This window comes from Filicampus tigris, chromosome 13 (assembly GCF_054856515.1).
Source record: "Filicampus tigris isolate MCC_2025a chromosome 13, RoL_Ftig_1.0, whole genome shotgun sequence".
NCBI classification, from domain to species: Eukaryota; Metazoa; Chordata; class Actinopteri; order Syngnathiformes; family Syngnathidae; genus Filicampus; species Filicampus tigris.
Window position 1 is genome coordinate 1111094 of NC_141229.1, and position 20371 is coordinate 1131464.

The 20371-nt window shown below is 44.3% G+C and overlaps 1 protein-coding gene across 1 annotated transcript in view; it reads right to left on the minus strand.

The window, feature by feature from the left end:
• atrn (attractin) overlaps window positions 1–20371 on the minus strand; it is a 47698-nt gene that overhangs the window by 20557 nt on the left and 6770 nt on the right. Inside the window, exons 5-24 of the mRNA XM_086050363.1 lie at window positions 19904–20100; window positions 18671–18842; window positions 18495–18585; window positions 17092–17341; window positions 16751–16934; window positions 16520–16674; window positions 15861–15945; window positions 13964–14190; window positions 13678–13799; window positions 12670–12808; window positions 11927–12108; window positions 10148–10367; window positions 8479–8664; window positions 6942–7187; window positions 5890–6027; window positions 5711–5804; window positions 4485–4537; window positions 2259–2353; window positions 2082–2160; window positions 1853–2010 (exon numbers count right to left, since the gene is read on the minus strand). Coding sequence (XP_085906489.1) covers window positions 1853–2010; window positions 2082–2160; window positions 2259–2353; window positions 4485–4537; window positions 5711–5804; window positions 5890–6027; window positions 6942–7187; window positions 8479–8664; window positions 10148–10367; window positions 11927–12108; window positions 12670–12808; window positions 13678–13799; window positions 13964–14190; window positions 15861–15945; window positions 16520–16674; window positions 16751–16934; window positions 17092–17341; window positions 18495–18585; window positions 18671–18842; window positions 19904–20100 — 3073 coding nt within the window. The remainder of the gene's footprint in view (window positions 1–1852; window positions 2011–2081; window positions 2161–2258; window positions 2354–4484; window positions 4538–5710; window positions 5805–5889; window positions 6028–6941; window positions 7188–8478; window positions 8665–10147; window positions 10368–11926; window positions 12109–12669; window positions 12809–13677; window positions 13800–13963; window positions 14191–15860; window positions 15946–16519; window positions 16675–16750; window positions 16935–17091; window positions 17342–18494; window positions 18586–18670; window positions 18843–19903; window positions 20101–20371) is intronic.

Here is a 20371-nt window from a genome sequence, read left to right on the forward strand (position 1 = left end):
AGCCAAGTTTTTCTTGAAAGTTATTGAACGCTGTAATCCTGCTTTTTACACCTACAGAAAGCAATGACTATAGATTATTGGTGTACTGTACTTTATATATTTTTTTAGATACCCTCAAAAAAATCAAGTGCCATTAATACTATAAAAACATGCCCAGGAAGTACTCAAATAGAGAATTTCTATATTGCAGATTTCACTTATTGCGAGGGCGTCTCAAAAACTGTACTAACACATTCGCAATCATTTTCTAAACGGTTCCAAAGGAGTCTTCGCATTGTTTTTTACGTTGCCAACCGAAATGAAGCCAAGTTAATATTCGACCAGCTAGTGGTGAGCTAAACTGCGAAGCGAACGTAGCTTACCTGTCTTGGTGTGTTTTACAGCGCTGGAGGACGTATTTGTTGAGTCGCGTGTTGCCATTCTCGTTTTCCCGAATCGATCCAAAACATAATCCTCAAATCCAAATTCAATAATCTTCTTTTGGAAAAGTGAAACTGTCTGATGGCGGTTAAGGCCCGGCGCGTTTGGTCACAAGCACAGCAGCCGGACTAGAAAAGTTGCTGTGCAGAAAGCGGCCAAACGTGAAGGGCGGAGGCCGGATTTGCTGGGAATGTCAACGGGGCGAGCCACGTTAGCCGGCGGCGAACACACGCAAAGTGCTTCCGCCGAGGCATGAAGACGCGCATTCACGCCGGACCGCACAGTGCACCAGCGCGGACAAGAATCCTATTCATGTGCTTCAGGTGGACGTTCCGGGCCAAAACAAACACAGCCGCCAGGAAAAAGAAGGCCAGGTCGTTTGGACGCTCGCGGGACAGAACATTAGGGACAAGCGGCGAGAGCCATTGCGAGAGCCATTGCGAGAGCCATTGCGAGAGCCATTGCGAGAGCCATTGCGAGAGCCATTGCGAGAGCCATTGCGAGAGCTGCGGCCAATTATTTAGACAACAGATGCGACGTGCACCTGATAAAGTGGCCTCTGTGCGTGCACGCGTGCGAGGGAAATCGTGAATCATCCAGGGCATTTGTAAAGTAAACCTGAAATGAAAGTTTTCTGCCTCATTTTAAAGCTCATGTTTTCCTCTAATATTGACTTGTTCATCAAGTGTATCATTGGCTGCATTCTTCCCATAATTATAAAAGCACATACGGCGGAACAAAAAAAACGTTATTTATCTTTAGTGAAGAGGTTTTGGGGGTCATTTTCTTTCATCTTTGTCATGTTCTTTTATTTTTTTTTGCCATTTTCTTCCTGTTTCTTTACATCTATATTTATTTTTCTGTCATTTTTTTTTATTCCCCCAAATCTTTTTTGCTCATTTTATTTTTTTCTCATTTCTTAACTTCTTTGTCATTTATTTTCTCTTTCTTTTTTAATCATAATATTTTATATAGATTTCTTAAAAAATATATTTGGTATTTTCTAAATTCATTTATTTCTGTAAAGATTTGTCTTTGTCATTTCCGTTTTATTTTTTCATTATGATCATTTTTACTCATTGAACCTCTTTCACTGTCATTTTATCTTATTTATCTGTGTAGATAGTTGTTTTTATTTTGTCATTTTGTTTGTCAAACAGTTGTTTTGTCATTTATTTTTTGTAACTATTTCTCAATCAGTTCATTTCTTATGGTTATTGCATCTTTTTATGTATATTCCTTTGTCAGTCAACTTGTTTTTCTTTTAAAATGAAAAGACTAAAACGCACTTTGAGATCTGGTTGAAGAGATCATCTGGTGACGGCAAACACAATGCCGACGGTCGCTCGCGCCGAGGACGTGATGGAATGAAGCGGCGACGCTAATGCTAACGCTTCAAGTTTCCTTCGAGCTAAGGCTGCGACCTCCTCACCTGTATCTTGATGGGCCAGGTGAAGTTGCTGACGTAGACGAAGAAGGTGATGTTGGGGCTGTTGCGGAAGTCAAAGTTCTCGTTGGAGAAGCTGTCCTTGAACTCCTTGATGTTGCTGCGCGACACGATGGGGATCTCCTCGCCGCTCTGAGTACCCGCTGGATGACAAAAACGATAAACGTCAAACGCACGTTTGCAATTAGTGGCTTCAGATCCATTGAGAGCCTACCTGTGAAGCTGGCGGCCCAGGTGATGTTCAAGTTGAAGTTCTTGGACGCATTGATGAACATGTCTAAGTCTCGGTTCGGCTAAAGAGAGAAGAGATGACATTTTGATTACGGGACACCAGGCGGCGCAAAAAGTGCAAGAGAAGGCGTCGGCGTCGACGACGACGACGACGACTCACCTCCTCGGGCGTGGCCACAAAGTTGATGGCCGTGTAGTAGCGGTCGTCCTCCTGAGACAGGCTGAAGGTGAACTGGTAGTCGATCAGCAGGGTGTCTGTTTGAGGTGCATTTTCAAAGAGATTATTTATTTTATTTTATTTCTTTTTAAGAAGTTTGCACTTGTTACACGGCCGTGAGACCATGCAAATGTCTACTTTAGTTTTGAATGACAAAGATGGAGTATTCTCAAGACAGGAGATGTCCAAGTCGCTTTAAATCCTTAAGACTTAAACGTTACGAGGTTTGAATGATTTGTCTAAGTTTGCACTTTTTTGCATGGCCGTAAGACCATGCAAACGTCTCCCTTTGCTTCTAGTAACCAAGATGCTGCTCTTCTGCAGACAATTTTAGAAGACACACGCTGGAAGGAGCGAATGAAGACATCTACTCAAGGCCATGAGACCATGCAAATCTCTATTTTGTTTCAAGTGACAAAAATGTAGCTGTTCAGAAGAGAAGGTAGGTTGACGTCACTTTAATTCAATGAGGCTTCAATGCTACATGGATTCAATTATGATGTTTTTATTTATGTTTGCTTTTGTTGTACAACCGTGAGACCATGTAAAGGTCCGTTTTGTTTCATGAGACTAAGATGTTGTGCTTCCGAAAATGCTCATTTTTTTTTTTAATAAAACGGAAACATGACAGGGACTGACTGAAGACAACAATACAAGTTTGCACTTGTTGCACGGCCTTAAGGCCATGCAAATGTTGTTTAGTTTCAATGAGAAAGATGTTGCTCATAGGAAAATGAGGCACAGTCAAGTTGCTTCAAATTCATAAGCATGACAGGATCTAAATTATATGTATCAAAATTGCCACAAGACCAGGCAATGCCTATTTTGTTGTGATTTTTTCTTTTGGTTTACATTTCTCATTTACTTTACAAAAATGTTCTTTTATTTTTTTCATGCATATATTTGTCTTTTTATTTGTCTTTTGTTTTGTAATTTTTTTAAAGTGAATATTGTGTCCAAATTCTAAAGTTTGTTTTTGACATTTTCATTTCTTTGAATTGGTCATGTATTCATGCCTTTTTTGGGTAATCTTTCCAAGCACTTGGAGATCTAATCTGTGGTGCACAGCCTGTACGTAAAATGTGTTATTATTATTATTATTGTAGTAAGAGATGATTTTAATGGAAAATAGAGTCGGTGACCGCCACCCGCCTGCAACGTATGAGTATGAGTCAGTGTTGTAGACTGTTATGTACGCCGACCCTCGGGCTTGATGAGATGCTTGATGCTAACCTGCTGCTGCCGCTATAAAAAGAAAATGACTAGCCGGGAAGAAATAGCAGCTAAAAAAGAAAAAAAGAAAAAGAAAAAGTTTCATCGATTGACTTTCAGTGGCACTTCCAATTGCAGACGAGCGCCATCTGCTTCTTGTCACGTCTGCCCGACATCAAAGCCGACGAGGGTCGCTTTGATTCAAGTGGAGCGTAAGTACGCGTTGACCTCCGTGCTCGCCTGTTAGCGACGTCTGAATCTGATTTGCCCCAAGACGCATATTCGACTGAAGAAAATTCTCACGGCACACCACCGAACAAAACCTAGGAGCACTTTCAGTGCATTTAATTATTGTTATTCTTTTTAAATCTGTAAGCCAATTCAAAAAGTAAAACAAGTTTATTAATAAATGTATTAATTATTCATGAGTTTTCACTATTCGCAGCAGGGCTCATTCCTTTTCTGTACTTCTTTGACACCAATTATTTGATTCCTATTAGCCAAGGCTTTGTCGCCATCTAATGGCAAGTCGGGGCTTAAAAGAAAGAGCACTAAAATAAGTCCAAAGCTGCAAAATGGTGAGTTTTTCAGTTAACAGCAGAAGAAGAAAAAAAATACGGAGTAGGGCTTCACTGTGTACTGAAATAATGATGACATCGTCTAAACGTACTCACAAAATGACTCGCGCAGTGTGAAGTCGAGGCCTGTTTGGTTAAACAAAGCGTTCATATGAATGGCAGAAGGTGCAGACACAGTTTCACTGGACCTTCTGGCATCTCATAGAAGATCATTTCATTGTTCTACCTGTCACCATATGTCACTGGCATAGATAGATGAACAAAGAGTTCATCGATTGCGGTTGGGGAAAAAAAAAAAAAATTTTTTTTTTTAAATCAAGTGAAACTGGATCATTTCCCGGCACAGCGGTTGTGAATGACCGGCCTGATTGGTACGTACAGTAGCATGTGCCTTTCAGAGGGTTGCCTTGGTAACGGTTTTCCAGCTCGCACCTGGAACACACAATAAAAACTGATGAACAACACTAACGTTATGAAGAATGGACAACAAACATCATGCTTACTTCATTCTGCTCTATCCAGCCAAAAGACCGAAGATGACCATTAAGTGCGTGCGTGCGTGTGTGCGTGCGTGCGTGTGTGTGTGTGTGTGTGCGCATAAAAGTAATCACAATCCATCCACAGGCATTAATGAACAGATGCATAATGTTCGCGTGCGCGCGGTCTTCTCGGCGTGTGGCCGGGGAAAGTCAAGCTGGGCCCGCTGTCCATTTGATGGCGCTTATAAAAATGACAATGCCGCGCCACAAACTGGCCCCGCTGGGATGCAAGCGGGCGGGACAACGCCAAAGACGGCCACGCATGACAATATGCGCCACGATCAGAGTGAGAGGACAACACGGACAAACGGCGAAGAGGGGAAAGAACTCGGGCGCGACCGATTCAGCGCTCAGACGATTCTATGGGCTGATATTACCCCTTTTCATCATTTCCAAAGACACTCGTGTAAGGTACACAAAAACTACTGGATATGCTGTAACTTTAAAATATTAAAGGGGAAAAGCAAATCAACCCATTTGGACAATGTCATTCGCTCAAATATAACAAGAACCAATGAGATCGATAATGCAAGAGGGATTGCGAAATTCTTAATTCCCACCTCCCAAAATAGGCAACGTGGGAGAAAAAAATAAAATCTCCCAAAAAACAATAGATGACAAAAATATATGACTTATTCTTCTGCCTACGCTGCTCCTGAGACAAATAAGGCTCCACTAGCGCAATTTTAGGTGCCCCCCCCCACAAATAAACAAGTAAATTTCTTGAGAAGTCATCATCTGATCTTCAAAATTCTGAAGTGGACATTTGAGTGACATTTGTTTTGGGGAAATGTTGTCACGCTGCTAATACAAGACAGCACATTGACTGAGCAGCATGGCGGATAATGTGAAAGAAAATATGGGGGACAAAACGATAGAGAACAATAGAGAAAAATGATTTGACATTTTAAAGACACTAGGGGGAAATACCCGCTTTAAAGGGGGATAAACAACGGGGGAAAACAATAGCGAGGGAGGAAAGTTGGACATATCGAACAAGGAAAATTTGGAGGATGAGGCCAAAGACAAAGATATTTTAAGATATTTGTGCGCTGGTTCGACTTACAGGTGGCAGCGGTCTCCTTTGATGCCCTTGGTGGTACAAAAACATTTGCCATTGCTGGGGTTACACATGCTGGCGTGGCCGTTACACTTGCACGCTGTAGCAAAAAAACAAACAAAAGAAAATCCCTCAAGTTCATTTGAAATAAGTTTGCGGTTGCTTTGAAAGAGAGTCCTACTGACGCTGGCAGGTGCCGCCGTTGGTGGGGTCTCCGTAGAAGCCCGAGATGCAGCTCTCGCAGTGGCGCCCGGTGGTCAGGTCCTCGCACTTCTCGCACACGCTCTGGTTGACGCAGCGGCTGTGCCCGTTACACTGACACGCTGACAGGAAGAGCAACGAGGAGCAGTTGTTGCCCCAATGCCAAAGCGCACGCGGCGGAAGGATTTTTCACATTGCCACAACGACCAAATCCTGCTCGCACATTCTGCGACCGATTCATAGGATTTCAACTTCAAAAAAATTCCGGGCATAATGCCAACTATTTATCCCATGCTCAAAGTTGTCCAATTTTCCACTCTAAAATGACCAAATATTTGACGCATTTAAACTCCCCTCATCACATTTCCTCGACTGATTTGAGCCACATTAAAATGTTCAGCTCAATCAGGAAACTAATTACCACGTTTCCAAATTTGAAGGCCCACATTTCTTAGCGCGGTTTTACCCTGAATGTTCACATCTTTGCGTTTTGGGCTGGGGAAACAATCCTCAGTTATTCACTGAAAAAAACTCACCTAACACTCGTCTGCTGTATGCTGTTTTTGTGCTTTTGTCTAATACAGGACAGGCCATAAATAGGTACACAATTTTTACCTTTTTTTTTATTTTTCATTGACTGTAAACCAACTTTTGGAGACCTGGTATAAAAGTATTGCTTTTAGTGCCAAGGAACTATGTTGCCGTGAGGGGAGGAGTTTCCTTCAGTAAGGCCACAGTAGAAAAGTAGTGCTTTGGCACCATCCTAGGTAATTAAAAATCTCTTGGTAGTGCCCCAGGGCCATAATTACCTCTATTGTTTGTCAAAAGTGACTTTTTGGGGGCATTAGATCATCTGCTCAAGAAGCTGACCATCACTGCTAAAATCACTTATTGGACAGATTAAGCAACTCTAACCTGATGTTCAGCATTTGACTCAGTGTTTTGTGTTTCCTGCAATAAAATATTACTTCATATAGAATATCCTGTGCAACAAACGAGTGGAAATTTGGAGCAGAAGTCGACGGGCTGTTCCCACCTGGGCAGTGTATGAAGGACCAGTTGTAGAGGGCCTCGCCGGGGCACATGCTGGCGTTGAGGGCGGGCGGCGGGGCGGCGGGCAGGCCCGGCAGAGTGGAGGGCGCCGGCACGGCGGTCTGGAAGGGTCCCCGGTACGAGCCCTCCATGCACTGGCCCTTGCCCGTGTTGCTGGCGTCCGTGCACCAGCCGCAGCCCGGCTGCTCCAGACATTGGCCGCACGTACGGTAGCCCGAACAGTTCTCGGCTGTCGGCGCAAAAGAGAATTTACAATCAAAGCTGCTCGCAATACGTGCCGTTTATTCACGTGCAAGACCACTTGACCGCTTTTCAAAGGGCGTGAGACAAGGGTTCAAGGAAGTACATTTGAATGCGACAGCACTCTTCAGAGAGGACTCAAGATGCGTCACATAATGCGAGTAGTCCAACAAACGTTGACAACGTTTCAAGACCACGAGGCCAAGTTTTAAGACCACCTCATGGCGATACGGCAAATGTACAAGGCGGTGTGATTAAATTTGAAAAAAAAAAAAAGGGATGATGAAGTTTGCATGGCAGTTTCAAGACTCTATGCTCAAGTCGTCAAAAGGGCCAAATTTGACGACACAAACAAAGACAACTTAAAAGCATCTATAAACAAGAGTTTATACCTCAGAGCCCGACTGGGTTTATATGCCATTAGCATTTCTTTCTCACGTAATCGGGACCGAAACCATTCAGCAATTTTTAGACCCGTAGCAGAATTTTCAAATTTGTTCGTAAAGCCTTTAGGATGCCGCTTCAAATTTTGCGAGGGTGTGCCAAAGTTTTAAGATGTTACGGTGAGGTTGCAAGACGTCATGGCAAAGTTTCAAGGCCGTGCGGAGAGATATCAAGGTGGCTCGCGCATTTTCACGACGAAGTTTCAAGATGTTACATCGCGTTGGAAAACGCTCAACGACATTTCAAGACTTGACAAGCTAAGATAAAGTTTCAAGATAATCTGATCAAGTCTTACAAACGCTGTGACATATTTATTAAACGATGAAAGACTTAAAAGACATTAATGGCGAAATTCCAAACAATGTGACGATCCCGCACGCCAAAGTTTCAAGACAACGCGGACATTTTAAGACTGCATGACTTCACGAAGAAATGACAAAAGAAGATACAATAAAGTTTCAAAACTCTGATGAAGTTTCAAGGCGATATGCCAACTTTTTAACTCATTCAGTACCGGACATTTTCAGACCTGCTTTTATTTTAACGTTTGAAAAAAAAAATAGAAAAAAAATATATAAATAAGTTCTTGTGACTGAATGGCTGGACTATAAAAAGACACAAACAGTAAATATGTCTTTGGGATTGAATGAGTTAAGATGCAATCGCAAAGTTTCAGGAAAGTATGACTTGAAGACAACAGGGCGAAATTCCCAAAACGGATGGCAACGGTACGCTAAAGTCTCAAGACAGGATGTTGACCATTTAAGGCGGTATGACATGCTTTCGAAACGGTGCGCTGAGGTTTGCAGGCAACTGCGAAGTCCGGTGGGTCTTACGTGGACACGCGCTGGAGGTGTACCACTCCATGCACTGGCCGAAGGGGAAGGAGGCCACGTAGGCGTTGGAGTCCACGCACTGCTTCATGTTGCTGCACCACATACACTCCGAGCTGCCGCTGGAGCACTCGCTGCACGTGGCGCGCGTGGCGCACGGCGTCCGGCACTGTTTGGCGCTGTGGTTGGCTGTGGAAAAGCGGCACGCTGACGCGGTTAGCACGGTGAGCGGTTTTGCAACTTAAGCTACAATGTGGCGTAAACGATCGAATGGATTCACATTCTTAAAACACTGGAACCTAACACTTTTAGGTCTAACGTTAACCATGCTAAATATTGTTGCATTTCCACAAAGTGGCCCGGTTTGGCACGGTACGGTTTGTACAAATCCAAGAAACATCACAACTCAACCTTAAGGTAACGCCAATCATGCTAACTATCGTTACATTTATGCTATGTAGTGGTAAATCCCGATGTGTCCTGGCGCTAGCTGTGTAAGCTAAGCACTGCTACTTATGGATGATTTTAACAAAGAAGAGGAAGTTGACCCTACAAACGTATCAAAGTGAACCGAACCATCGCGCTCGGTGGGAACGGGACTTTCGGTTAGGAGACATTTCCGAGTTTAGAGTGCTATCGGAACGTTAGCCGGTGTGAAAAAGCTACTGCAATAGATCCACGCTACACCTGCACCCAAAATGCAGCGACAGCAGTCTGCAACGCAAGTGTCGAGAGAGGGCGGCTCCTCGCACACCGTCCAGATGACACTCCAGATGCGCGCAGTGTCATCTGGAATTATTCTGCCCACATGGTCAACAGGCAGGGCACATTCTGACAGGTTAGCTAGCATGTGACCCATTCGAAAGACTTCCTTTCAAGTCAAATGAGTGAACGATTGTGATTAGCAATGTCGTTCCCGACCGGTTGTGTTTGATGAGGCAATTAGTCGATACTGTTGTTGGCGGAGTAGAGCACACAGGCCCCCAGCTATGCCGTTGCATTGAGTCACGAGCTGTTAAATAACAATAACAGTGTCAACGGATTGTTTGCGAGAGTAAACATGCAGTCAAATATAAATAATACATATGTATTTATACACTCACACACACAGCCATATACTGGTCTTGTCAGCTATTATTCCACTGCTTTTAGGGATGTTTTCGTTTTTTGCAGCGGTATCACTCCAGTACCGGTACGGAGGTACGTTATTCAAGTAGCGTAGAGTATCAAATTCAGAATTTGGGTGACGACACAAGCCACAAGGGACAATTACGGGCCCACCAAAAAGAAACATTAACATTTGGCGTTAATGCTAACCATGGCACAAAACAATTTAGTATGTTGCGTCTTGGCCGTGTACGCGGAATGACCTAAGCCATGAAACTTTTACTGCTTGGTGGAAATTGAGGTTTTGGTTACGGGTTTGTAACATTCGCCATTGACGCAGTCCAAATTCATAATCTAACAGTCATGTACTAGCCTGCAAGCATCTTTGGGTGTTCCGTGGAAATGGTGTGCCAGAGCACAGATACCAAAACAGCACTGCTTGGTGGAAACGCAGTTTTTGCCCGAGCAGCTAATTCCGAAGATTAGCCCCTTTTGATCAATTAAAATTCCCTCTCCTAATTTGCAGAAATGAGCGTAGCGTAGTAGCGTGTTTCGGCGAACTTACCCGGCCGCTCACACAGACTCCCGTTGACGGGGCTGATGCAGGTCTGTGCCTTCAGTCCACTGGAGGCGGGCTCTGCCAGGTAGCCGCAGAATCCGGCGTCGCTGGGCTCGCCGGGCAGCCACTGCAGCGACGTGTTGGTGAAAGGCGACATGTCCTCCCAGCACCAGTACGACACGTTGATCTTGCGCAGGCCCACCCAGGGAGTCACCATCGCCTTGTACTGCGGCACAGGGTTCGCGCTTTCAACACTCTAGTCTGCCATTTTAGGGCTGGATGAATTTGATGAAAAATTCAAAAAAGCTTCAACACGGCAAGGCAAAGTTTTGATGAGGGTAGTATGACGGGTTAAGACGTAGTATGAGTGTTTCATGAAAGCAGAGCCAAGATGTTATGACAGTTTTAACATGGTTTAATACTGTTTGCGTCAAGACTATGTGACAAAAGCTTTCAAGAATGTCAAAGTCAAAAAGGCCACCATGACATTTTAAGAAAGTATGCTCATCTTTTAATGTTTCAAGACGGGATGGCAAAACATCAAAATAGGATGCGCAATTTTTCAAACGGTACTGCAAAATTTCAAAACTGTGCCTTACGATATCAAAGCAGCACGGTGACGTTGTCAAGATGGTAAGGCAGAATATCAAGACCAAACGGAAACCATTTCAAGGCGACTTATAAAATATGACAGTTTTCAGACAATTTAAAATTTCTGGACGTTATGCTTCAGAAAGTTTTATGATGGTATGCCGAAGTCTCACGACGATGCGGTATGATGACGTTTTGAGATGGAATTCTGAAATCTCAAGACCAGAAGCTGACTTTTTAAGCAAGTATGACAACACTTCAAGACGGTATGATGACGTTCTAAGAAGCGACGACTTCAACACGATATGCTAAAATTTCCAGGCGACATGACAACGTTTCATAGACGAAATCCCAGTATGACAAGTTTTCAGGACGTGAAGTTTCAAGCCATTGTGTTCAAATATCAAATCGTATGAAGAATTTGACAGCAGCATGTCAAGGGGTCTCTCGTCCTTGAAGAGCTCTACATTCCAGAACATTCCCGCAATACGTTTATGGAGGTTCGGTCCAATAACGACTAAACAATAATAACAACAACCGGCCGTGAGGAAACTTTGCCTCACCATCAATTTCACAGGCTGAGCCGAGCGCGGCGATAAAAGCGCGCTATCGGCAAAGCATCCCGCCCGCAAATCAATTTCCATGGAGCATGCGCGTGTGTAAACAAAGAAAAGAGCTCCATCTCGCTCAAACGCCACTCCAATTACACTTTCTCCGGCACAGCCATTCCACTGCAATTCTGGGATTGATTGATCGTGTCTGGAAGGGGCGCTAAACGTGCCGTCAATATCCCCAATTCCGCAACTCCAGTGCCTTGATGCCTTACCAGCACAGTCGTGATCACGAGACGTTTTACAGAAAAACGTTTCAAGACGGTTTGGTGACATGAAAACGTTGTGACTTCAAGACGGCACGGTGAAATTCCAAGTTCTGAAAACGTTTGGAGGCAAAAATCAAAATGGGTAAGCCACACACTCGAGGCAGAGTTTCAAGACGTTGAGATGTGGTTTTAAGATGGCATGAAACGCTTTTGGGACGGACGGCATGTTGACATTTCAAAACGGTACGACTTCAAGATGGTACGGCAACGTTTCAAGACAGCATGGCGAAGACGAGATGGCAAAGGTTTACAGACGGAAGGACAGCATTTCAAGACTGATGGATCGTATCGCCGTCGGCGCCTTGATGCCTTACCACCACGCTCATGATCTGCAGCTCCTTGAGGACAAAGTCGACCTTCTTCTGCGTGGTGAGGGAGGCCAGCACGGCAGTGTGGCCGCGGCACGCCAGCTTGGCGTTGTCGTAAGAGTCCTTGGCGGTCAGGAACTTCAGGCACGAGTTGCCCACCAGGTGCCAGCTCTCGCCGCACACGTTCTCTGCAATGCAACGCCTGTCAGTATAAAACGTGTCGTTCCATGGAACCGAACTGAATCAAACTGCACTGCTTGAGGACTGACATTAAAGGAACAGCAATGTTAATGTACGCTCACCAAGCTACTGTACGCAATACGCATGATGTTATGCTAGTTACGTAGCTTGTGTCATTCAGCACTCCAAACCGAACCGAACTAAAGTGTGCTGCTTGGTGAAAATGCAGTTTTTGGTTACGAACTAAAGTAGAAGACCAGCCACTCTTGTTTAATTAAAATTCAGAGTCACCACTTCAAAAGACTACAAAGTTAGCGTCGGTCCACGGAAATTATGTATGGGAGAAAAATGAACCGAACTGTACTGCTTGGTGACGTTTTTCTTGAAGATTAGCCGCCCTTGCTTATACCGTACCAAAGGGAACTGATCTGACCTTCTTTATGGAAAAAAACTTTTCGTTACAACCTGCAACTGGTAGCATAGTTTGAATTGTTAACATTATTCGATGCTAGCTTTTAGATTGTTTTTTTTTAGATTCGTCTCAGTTCACCAGCATTCCACACAGTTACCTGGTAGCGAGATACATTCCTGGTTGCGTGTTTCCCACTGGCAGTTCTGGTCTAAGGCGCAGCTCTTGCAACTGGTCTTCTTGTTGCAAACGTAGGACGGGTTGTCTTTAGGGCAGCCGTCAAAGTCCAGCACAGGACCCTGAAGACAAGACCCAAGTGGCACAACATTAACATCGCAAAGATATGAGGTGTATGGCAGGGATGGGCAACTGGCAGCACGTGGAACCTTGATTTATTTTAAAAAAAAAAAAAAAAAATAGGATTTTTGGGGTGGGGGGGTTGACATGTGTCCTCTACTACAGTGGATCCCCAAACATTTACAGCTCAGCACTCGCAAATTCATTTATTAGTGGATTTTTTTCATATATATAAATGAAGGTTGGGACGATACACTTTTTTCCCAATCCGATACGTATTGTGCTACTTCAATATTATGAAAACAAATATTTTTAAAAAACTGAGGCATGTGTTTCCAAAGTTTTAACTTGAGTGCCATTTGACATTTATTCAAGTGTCACGATTCAAAAGTGCATGAAATGTTCACAGAGAGCAATAAATAAAACTCCATTCATTGCGATATGCTATTTTTTGACCTAATATATATGCACAAAATGAATTTTTGCACTTAATGTTGGTTTCTTGTTCAGCCATTTTGTGTCTTCCACGAATGCTCATTTTTATTCATGAGAGCCCTTTACACTGGGAAGGAGAAAAAAATAAATCCACAAAAAGTGGTTTTTTTTTTTTTGATTGTTCAAACTCTTTGTTGTTGAAGGCCGGCTCTTTTTTACATGCACTGAGAAATGTATTATGACAAATTAAAAAATATATTAAGAGTAAATATTCTGTCCATATTCAAAATGTCATTTTTGTAATACATCTGGTTGGGAAGTGTGTGGTCCTATGTGGGGCCGCCCCCCAGTAGGGCTGATGAAGAATTTGGCCCCCCCCCCCCAACATTTAAGTTGCTCATCGCCGGTGTCGTGTAGGTGTAGTGGTGATTGTTACCGAGGCGGCGGTGCAGTTGCTTCCCAGGGAGACGCACTGAACAGAGCACCACTGGCAGCCGTTGGTGTTGGCCGTGCAGCTGTAACAATCCGTGTACTGGTCGCAGCGCTCGTTGTCGGCATCTGGGAGGCGAGCACGTCAATACGTTTCAGTAGTCGTGCCAAGACGGCACGTTTTCAAATGGCATGAAGTTGCAAAAAGGTTTCATGACTGCATATTGAAAATGTTCAAGCCAAAGGTTTGAAGATCAATTGTCGTGCGGCTTTGGCTTGGTGGCACCACCTACAGGATCTGGTGTTGCAGGACACGGGCAACTGCTGCTGCTGCTGCTGCGGGTTGGCGTTTCCCTCCCAGGGCAGACAGGAAGCCTGGCTGCTGTTCCACAGGCAGTGGAGGCCCGCCGAGGCCTGAGCGCACGAGGCGGCGCTGGAGAAGGCCGAGCAGCGCGGAGACGTGTACACCAAAACGTCGCTCAGAAGAAGACTGTTGAAGCCGCCCAGCACGTACATCACCCTGCGAGCGGCAAAAAAAAAAAATATATATATATATATATATATAAATACAAGTACATTTATAATTGTTTATTTCAAGAATAACATCAAAATGAGAATGACATGCAATTTCGGAGTGCCGATATATTTTAAGCTTGGATTGCAAAACTTTGAATTCTATTAGTAAAATAACGTTTACATTTTACATTTTTTTTTATTCTGCAAATGATTCTTTTTATTTTTGGTGTGATAAACTAAAAACTACTATAAAAATAAAATAATTCAGTCTCATTTTTTATTTAATTTATAAATTGTAATGAATCGATTATTTCATAAAACAGACAATTGTTTGTATATTTTGCTGTGTTAATCTTTTCAACAAAATTAAGCCTTTAGAGACATGGTTGTATGTAAAAACATTTCAACGGATATTTTTGTATGATGTATTTTTGCTCAATAAATTAAGCGTGTCAACTGAAAAACTTATAGGATAATATAAATACATACATGCAAAAAGGTTGACTCATTTTAAATTGTGTTTACATACACTTAAAACAGATTTTTTTTTTTTTTAAATAAAAAAAACCGCACTGTATATTTATGACACCAATATTTTTTAACGATTATTTCCGATAAATCAATGACATATTTAATGTGATAGATACATTAAAAAAAAAAAAAGTATGCACATTTTGGCGACAATTAATCAATTCTAAATGTGTGTCTCGTCCTTGCTGGTCGACTCGCTGTCCGGGCTGCCGAGTCATTGCGCGCCATCTGGCTTCTCACTGGCAAGTTTTGCATCCGCCTCACAGCTGCAAGGACGTCAAGTGATGAGTCAAAAACGACCTTGGGGTCGTCACGACCAGCCGAGTGCTAATTAGCCGAGAGCTAATCTTGAGAAAATGTGCAGTCGAGAGCCCTGACAAAAGTCTCGCGCAAGACAAATTGAGATCATTAAAATGTGCCATGACTCACATTACAAGTGATTGAGTACCAAAAAAACAATTCAAATGAAGACGCCATCACAAAATTTGAAGTTGGTTAACTCATTCTATCACAATGTTTCACAGAGGTTTGGGATGTTACATTACATTTCGATTTGGCTTTATTTTCGTTTCTTTTTTTTTCATTTTTAGAGCTGGTTTTGTTAATTGTTATTTTTTGGAAAGTGCTTTGTTTTAGTTTCGTTTATTCTTATTTTATTATTGTTTTTTTAGGTATCGGGTTCTCGTAGAGGCTGCCGATACCAGCCACCAATAGCAAAAAAAAAAAAAAAAAAAGCATAAAGAGGAGAGAATCAGGCTGGAGCTTAAGCGGAGGTTTTCAAGGTAGTTCGACAAATTTCCAAGACAGCATCGTGACTTTTCAAGGCTCAAACTTTTTACAACCGCCTCTTATGTAGTTAACCCCGAAAACTGTGGCACAGATGTCGCTGTGGCTCAACCTCCAGTCTCCTGGTGTAAAATATTCATGTTCGCATGAAGGAATCTCCACATGTTTGCATGACATGTTCATATGTCACAAAATGTCATGCATGCATTATTCACACACGCACGCACGCACGCACGCACGCACGCGCACACACACCCACACTTGATTTTACTTACACACATTTTGAAAAAAAAAAAAAAATCACAGCAGGAACATACACATAACATTAATATTGTATTTGATGTATTATAGATTCACCCGTCACTGGCGACCGCCGAGTGGCCGAAGCGGTTTAGGTCGTGGAAAAGTTCAGGCCGGGGCAGCGGCGTCCACTCGTCACATGCTGGAAATAAGAAAAATGATCATAAGATTCATTCAAAAAATGTCCAGATGTCTGAAAGCTGCTGCTAAATTGAGCAAGTATCACTTGTCATCCACTGTACAAAGACCAACAGTGCCACTTGGTGTAAAAAGGCAGAAGTGCAAGCAATGTGAGTCCAATGACGTCATTGGTGCAATGTCAAGCAAGGCCTTTTGAATGCAGCATTCTGATTGGCTGGGGCTTGTCCAGAAGAGGCAACCGGCAACAGGGATGACCACAAAAGCGCCATGGACTTTTACTTTTTGCTGGCTGTTCCAATAAGATGCGTTCAGACGTGTGCCAAAAGTAAAATACATCTCAAAAGTCCAACAAATCTTAGCAGGGTGCTCTTTCGAAAGAGATCGATTCCCCCGAAACTGAATTTGGATATTAGTCCAAAAGCACAATATTGCTGCAAAGAAGATCGCTAGTTCCAGAGTCATCTTTTTACAGTCGAAATAAGGCGCATTTTGGTGGCTGGGCGATTATGGAAAAAATAAGAAACATTATTTTCATTGATATTGAAATCCCGATGAATACCGACGATTGTACCAACCCAGGCTGTAGGCCATGAAGTCAGAGGAGAAGCACTTGGCGCCATGACTCATGGAGGTGTCGTTGTGCGTGTTTCCACCAAACACCAGCATGGTCCCGCTGACTATGACGGCCGTGTGGAGGTAGCGGAAGAAGCCGCTGTCCTTCAGGATGGTCCTGCCGCAAAAACGGCCAGACAGCCTTACCGTATGGATCCGCCCCCCGCCCCCTACAACCACAGTGGTCCACTTACCACTTCCTGGTGTCCACGTCCAGCCGGTAGAGGTCTCCCGCCAGGCCGCACTTGTTGGCGCTGAAGGCCTTGTAGCCTCCGTGCGTGTAGATGGCTCGGGTGGCGTCGTCGAAAACGCTGCTGTGGCCGTAGCCGCCCTGGATCAGGGCGCCGTCCGTGGGCACCGCGCTCCACTGGTTACGGTCTGCAAACCACGGCGAACCGTTTTAAAACTCGATGACCAGGCCACGACCACGCTTGAAAACTGCATGGCCGTGTCGCAAGATGACGTTTCGAGACTAGAGGCCAAGTTTCCAGGCGGTGCGCCGAACCTTGAAAACCGCGTGACCGGTCTAACTTACGAATGTTGTACTCCTGCACCAGGCTCATGTATCCGTAGAGAGGACAGTGTCCAAAGAGCACCAGCATGACGGGGGCGTCTCCCTCCTGCAGGGGGGGCACCACGTGGGCCGAGTGTCCCACCACGGCGTATTGCTCCTTGGTGCGCGGGCTCAGGAGACCCCAGGTCTGGTTCTGGACGTGGAACACCCACAGCTGGCTGGACACGTTGCCCGTGGAGTCCATCTTACCGCCATACATGTACACTTTGCCCTGTGCAACGGGAAACATTTCACACTTTTTTTTCCAGACCTCTTTGACGTTGGCACACCCCCTGTCTCTCGTCAAAGCATCCTCAAAAAAAAGTCCAAAAATCCCAAACTTTTTAAGTCAAAATGTCCTTAACTTCTTAAGGCACGCACACCCTTCAACATCCCAACAAAATTGGTGCACCCCCTTGAACAGTGCACACACTAAAAAAAAAACATGTCAAAATGTCTGAAACTTTTCAAGTTGGCACCCCTTTCAACATCTCAACAGCCCAAAAATCCTTTCAAGCCCCTTCATTCTGAGAGAGTGGGTGCACCCCCTCTCCAAAAAAAAGTAAACATGCACCAACTTAGGTTGTTGAGTGAGTCTCCCACAAAATGTCACACACCCTCTTCAACACCCTGAGACAGTTTGCACACCCCATTTCCCCCCCAGACACACCCTTGAAAAAGGTTTTTAAAAAATACAATAAAATAAAAAGCTTTTCAAGCTAGCCAACCTCTTCAGCATCGCCAGACTTGGTGAACGCGTTTCCCACAGCGAATGTTCACAAACCTTTTAAATCACACCCCCCCCTTCAACATCCCAACACAGTTGGTGCACCCCTTTTCACCACGCACAACATCCAAAAATTAAAGAAAAAGTCCTATAATTTTTAAGCCATGACCCAGAGATGCAAATGTTTGACAACACACCCCTTTCAACATCACAACACAATTGGTTCACCGCCTCTCGGGCTGCAAAATTTCCAAAACCTTTTTTAATGCACGTAACTCCTTCAACGTCCTGACCCTCCCCCCAAATACAAAACTAAAATTCCCTAATTTGCGAAGGCCCACACCTCCGTCAACAGCGTTAGAGATTTGGTGAACCCCCTTTCGCCCCTTCAAAATTTCCCAAACTTCCTAAGGTCATAAATTCCCATTTTAACATCGCAAAACAGTTAGCGCACCCCCTCTCCTCCACACATTTTTTGTCATTCAACAGAAGTGAAAATTCCAATTCTATTTCGAGGAAAAAAGCCTGCGAGAATTGCAGTGAAGTTGACTGTCCATATTAAAAACATTTGTTTAACTTGCCTGCCACGTCAAGTGCCCTCAATAATCCTCAGAAGGTCAACCATCAAAACTGGTCATCGTGACTCACTTGGACTTACCTGGTAGAGCGCCAGCGAGTGTCCGTATCGAGGCGGGACGGTGTTGACGGACGGCTCCAGCGTCAGCCACGACTTGCTGCTTAAATTAAACCTACGACGACAAGCAAATCAAACTTCTTCTTCTCCTCCTCGTCCTCACGATCGCGATTGTCAACTCGATGAGGATCCCCACTCACGCTTTGACCATGTGATAGTCGGAGGCGTTGAAGACGTATCCGCCGATCACCCACATGACGCCCTGCTCCACCACCGCCTTGTGCGAGGCCCTGGCCAGGCCCGGCTCGGAGCGGAAGGCTTCCCGGCTCCAGAAACCCGAGTCCGCCGGGACGGACACGGAGCAGTCGGGACCTGAAGGGAGGTCAAGAAAACAACAAGGACTTTGATTTGGATCATCTGAAGGAACGTTGGTTCTGTTAAATTGGGTTCTGTTATGTTAGATTGGATATTCTGTAAGTGGCGCAATCTGAAGTGTTTGTTCTGGTGACCAATTTTATTTTGGTGGGGCTGTACTTCCAGTTTCAATCTCATTCCGATTTTGATGACACTCTCAGATGGTATCAAGCAGCATTTTGCATACACTTTTTTTTTTTTTACTTTCACTTTTGGTTCAGCCATTTTTCACATTATTGTCGGGCTTTATTTTAGAATGTTGCTACTTCCTGTTCTTGTTGCGTTGCCATTGCGGTGGCATGACTGTTTTTTTTGTGACAGGATTCAAATTTGGAAATGTTGTGGCTGGTGTGAACGCAGTGTTGGTTATGGTACTTGATGCACGTTTTAATTGTGAAGCTTTCTAATTCCCGTTTCAGCTTTTTGGGAACAAGGGACTTTCAGTTTGGATCTTTGTGAGCAGCGTTGGTTCAACTATTTTAAAATCACAGTTACGTTCTATTATGGTACGTTGCTACTTCCTGTTTTTGTTCCATTCCATTGTGGCTGGTGTGAGAGAAGTGTTGGTTCTGGTTCTTTTTTCCCCTTTTATTTTGGTAGGTTTCTACTTCCTGTTTTCACCATATTCCTGTTAGTTTTATGGGTTTTTTGGGGAAGAAAGGACTTTGACTTTGGATCTTCTGTGACTGGATTTCGGCGACAGTGTTGGTTCTGTTCAGCTATGTTTATCATATCATCATCATCATCATCATCATAACCGTTAGATGGTTTTATTTTGATAGGTTGCAACTTCCTGTTTTTGCTCCACTTCCATAAGTTTGAAAGGATGTTAATTTGGATATTTTGGGGCCGGTGTGAGGCCATGTGTCGGTTCCAGTTCTTATCAGCCGTTTTATTTTCCAAGGTTGCGACATTTCTGTAGGCTGTTGGTACACAGCAGCTATTTTTTGCGTGCGATCAAAGCACTTTGATTCGGATGCCCGGTGAGCATTGCGGGCGCATCGGAGCGGCGGCCTCACCTTGCCACCCGCGAGAGCAGTCGCACGTCTTGTCCCGGCAGCGCCCTCGCTCGGGGAACCCGCAGTTTTCGGGGCAGTAGGGCACGTCGCAGGCGTCGCCCTTCCAGCCGTCTGGGCACTGGCACATCGGCGGGCCCGTGGCGTTGGCCAGGCGGCACTCGCCCCGACCCGAGCAGTTGTTGGGACACGTGTTCACCCTGCAAGCGAGGACACAACCACGCGTTGCTGAAAAGCAAACTCGGAATATAAGATCACAGGGCGCCTGCTGAATTATTGACGCTCACATCTGCTCTTGTGGAATCTCTGGCCTGCTCTTTAAAGAGTGGAACACGCGGGCCCGAAAAAGAAAACGCCGCAGGGGGAATTGTGAGGATTTATTTGTGCAAAACAAAACTCAACTTTTGACCTCCGGCACGAAAACAAACCTCGTCCAATTCAGGTCGATGATTAACAGCGTGTGTGCTTCAG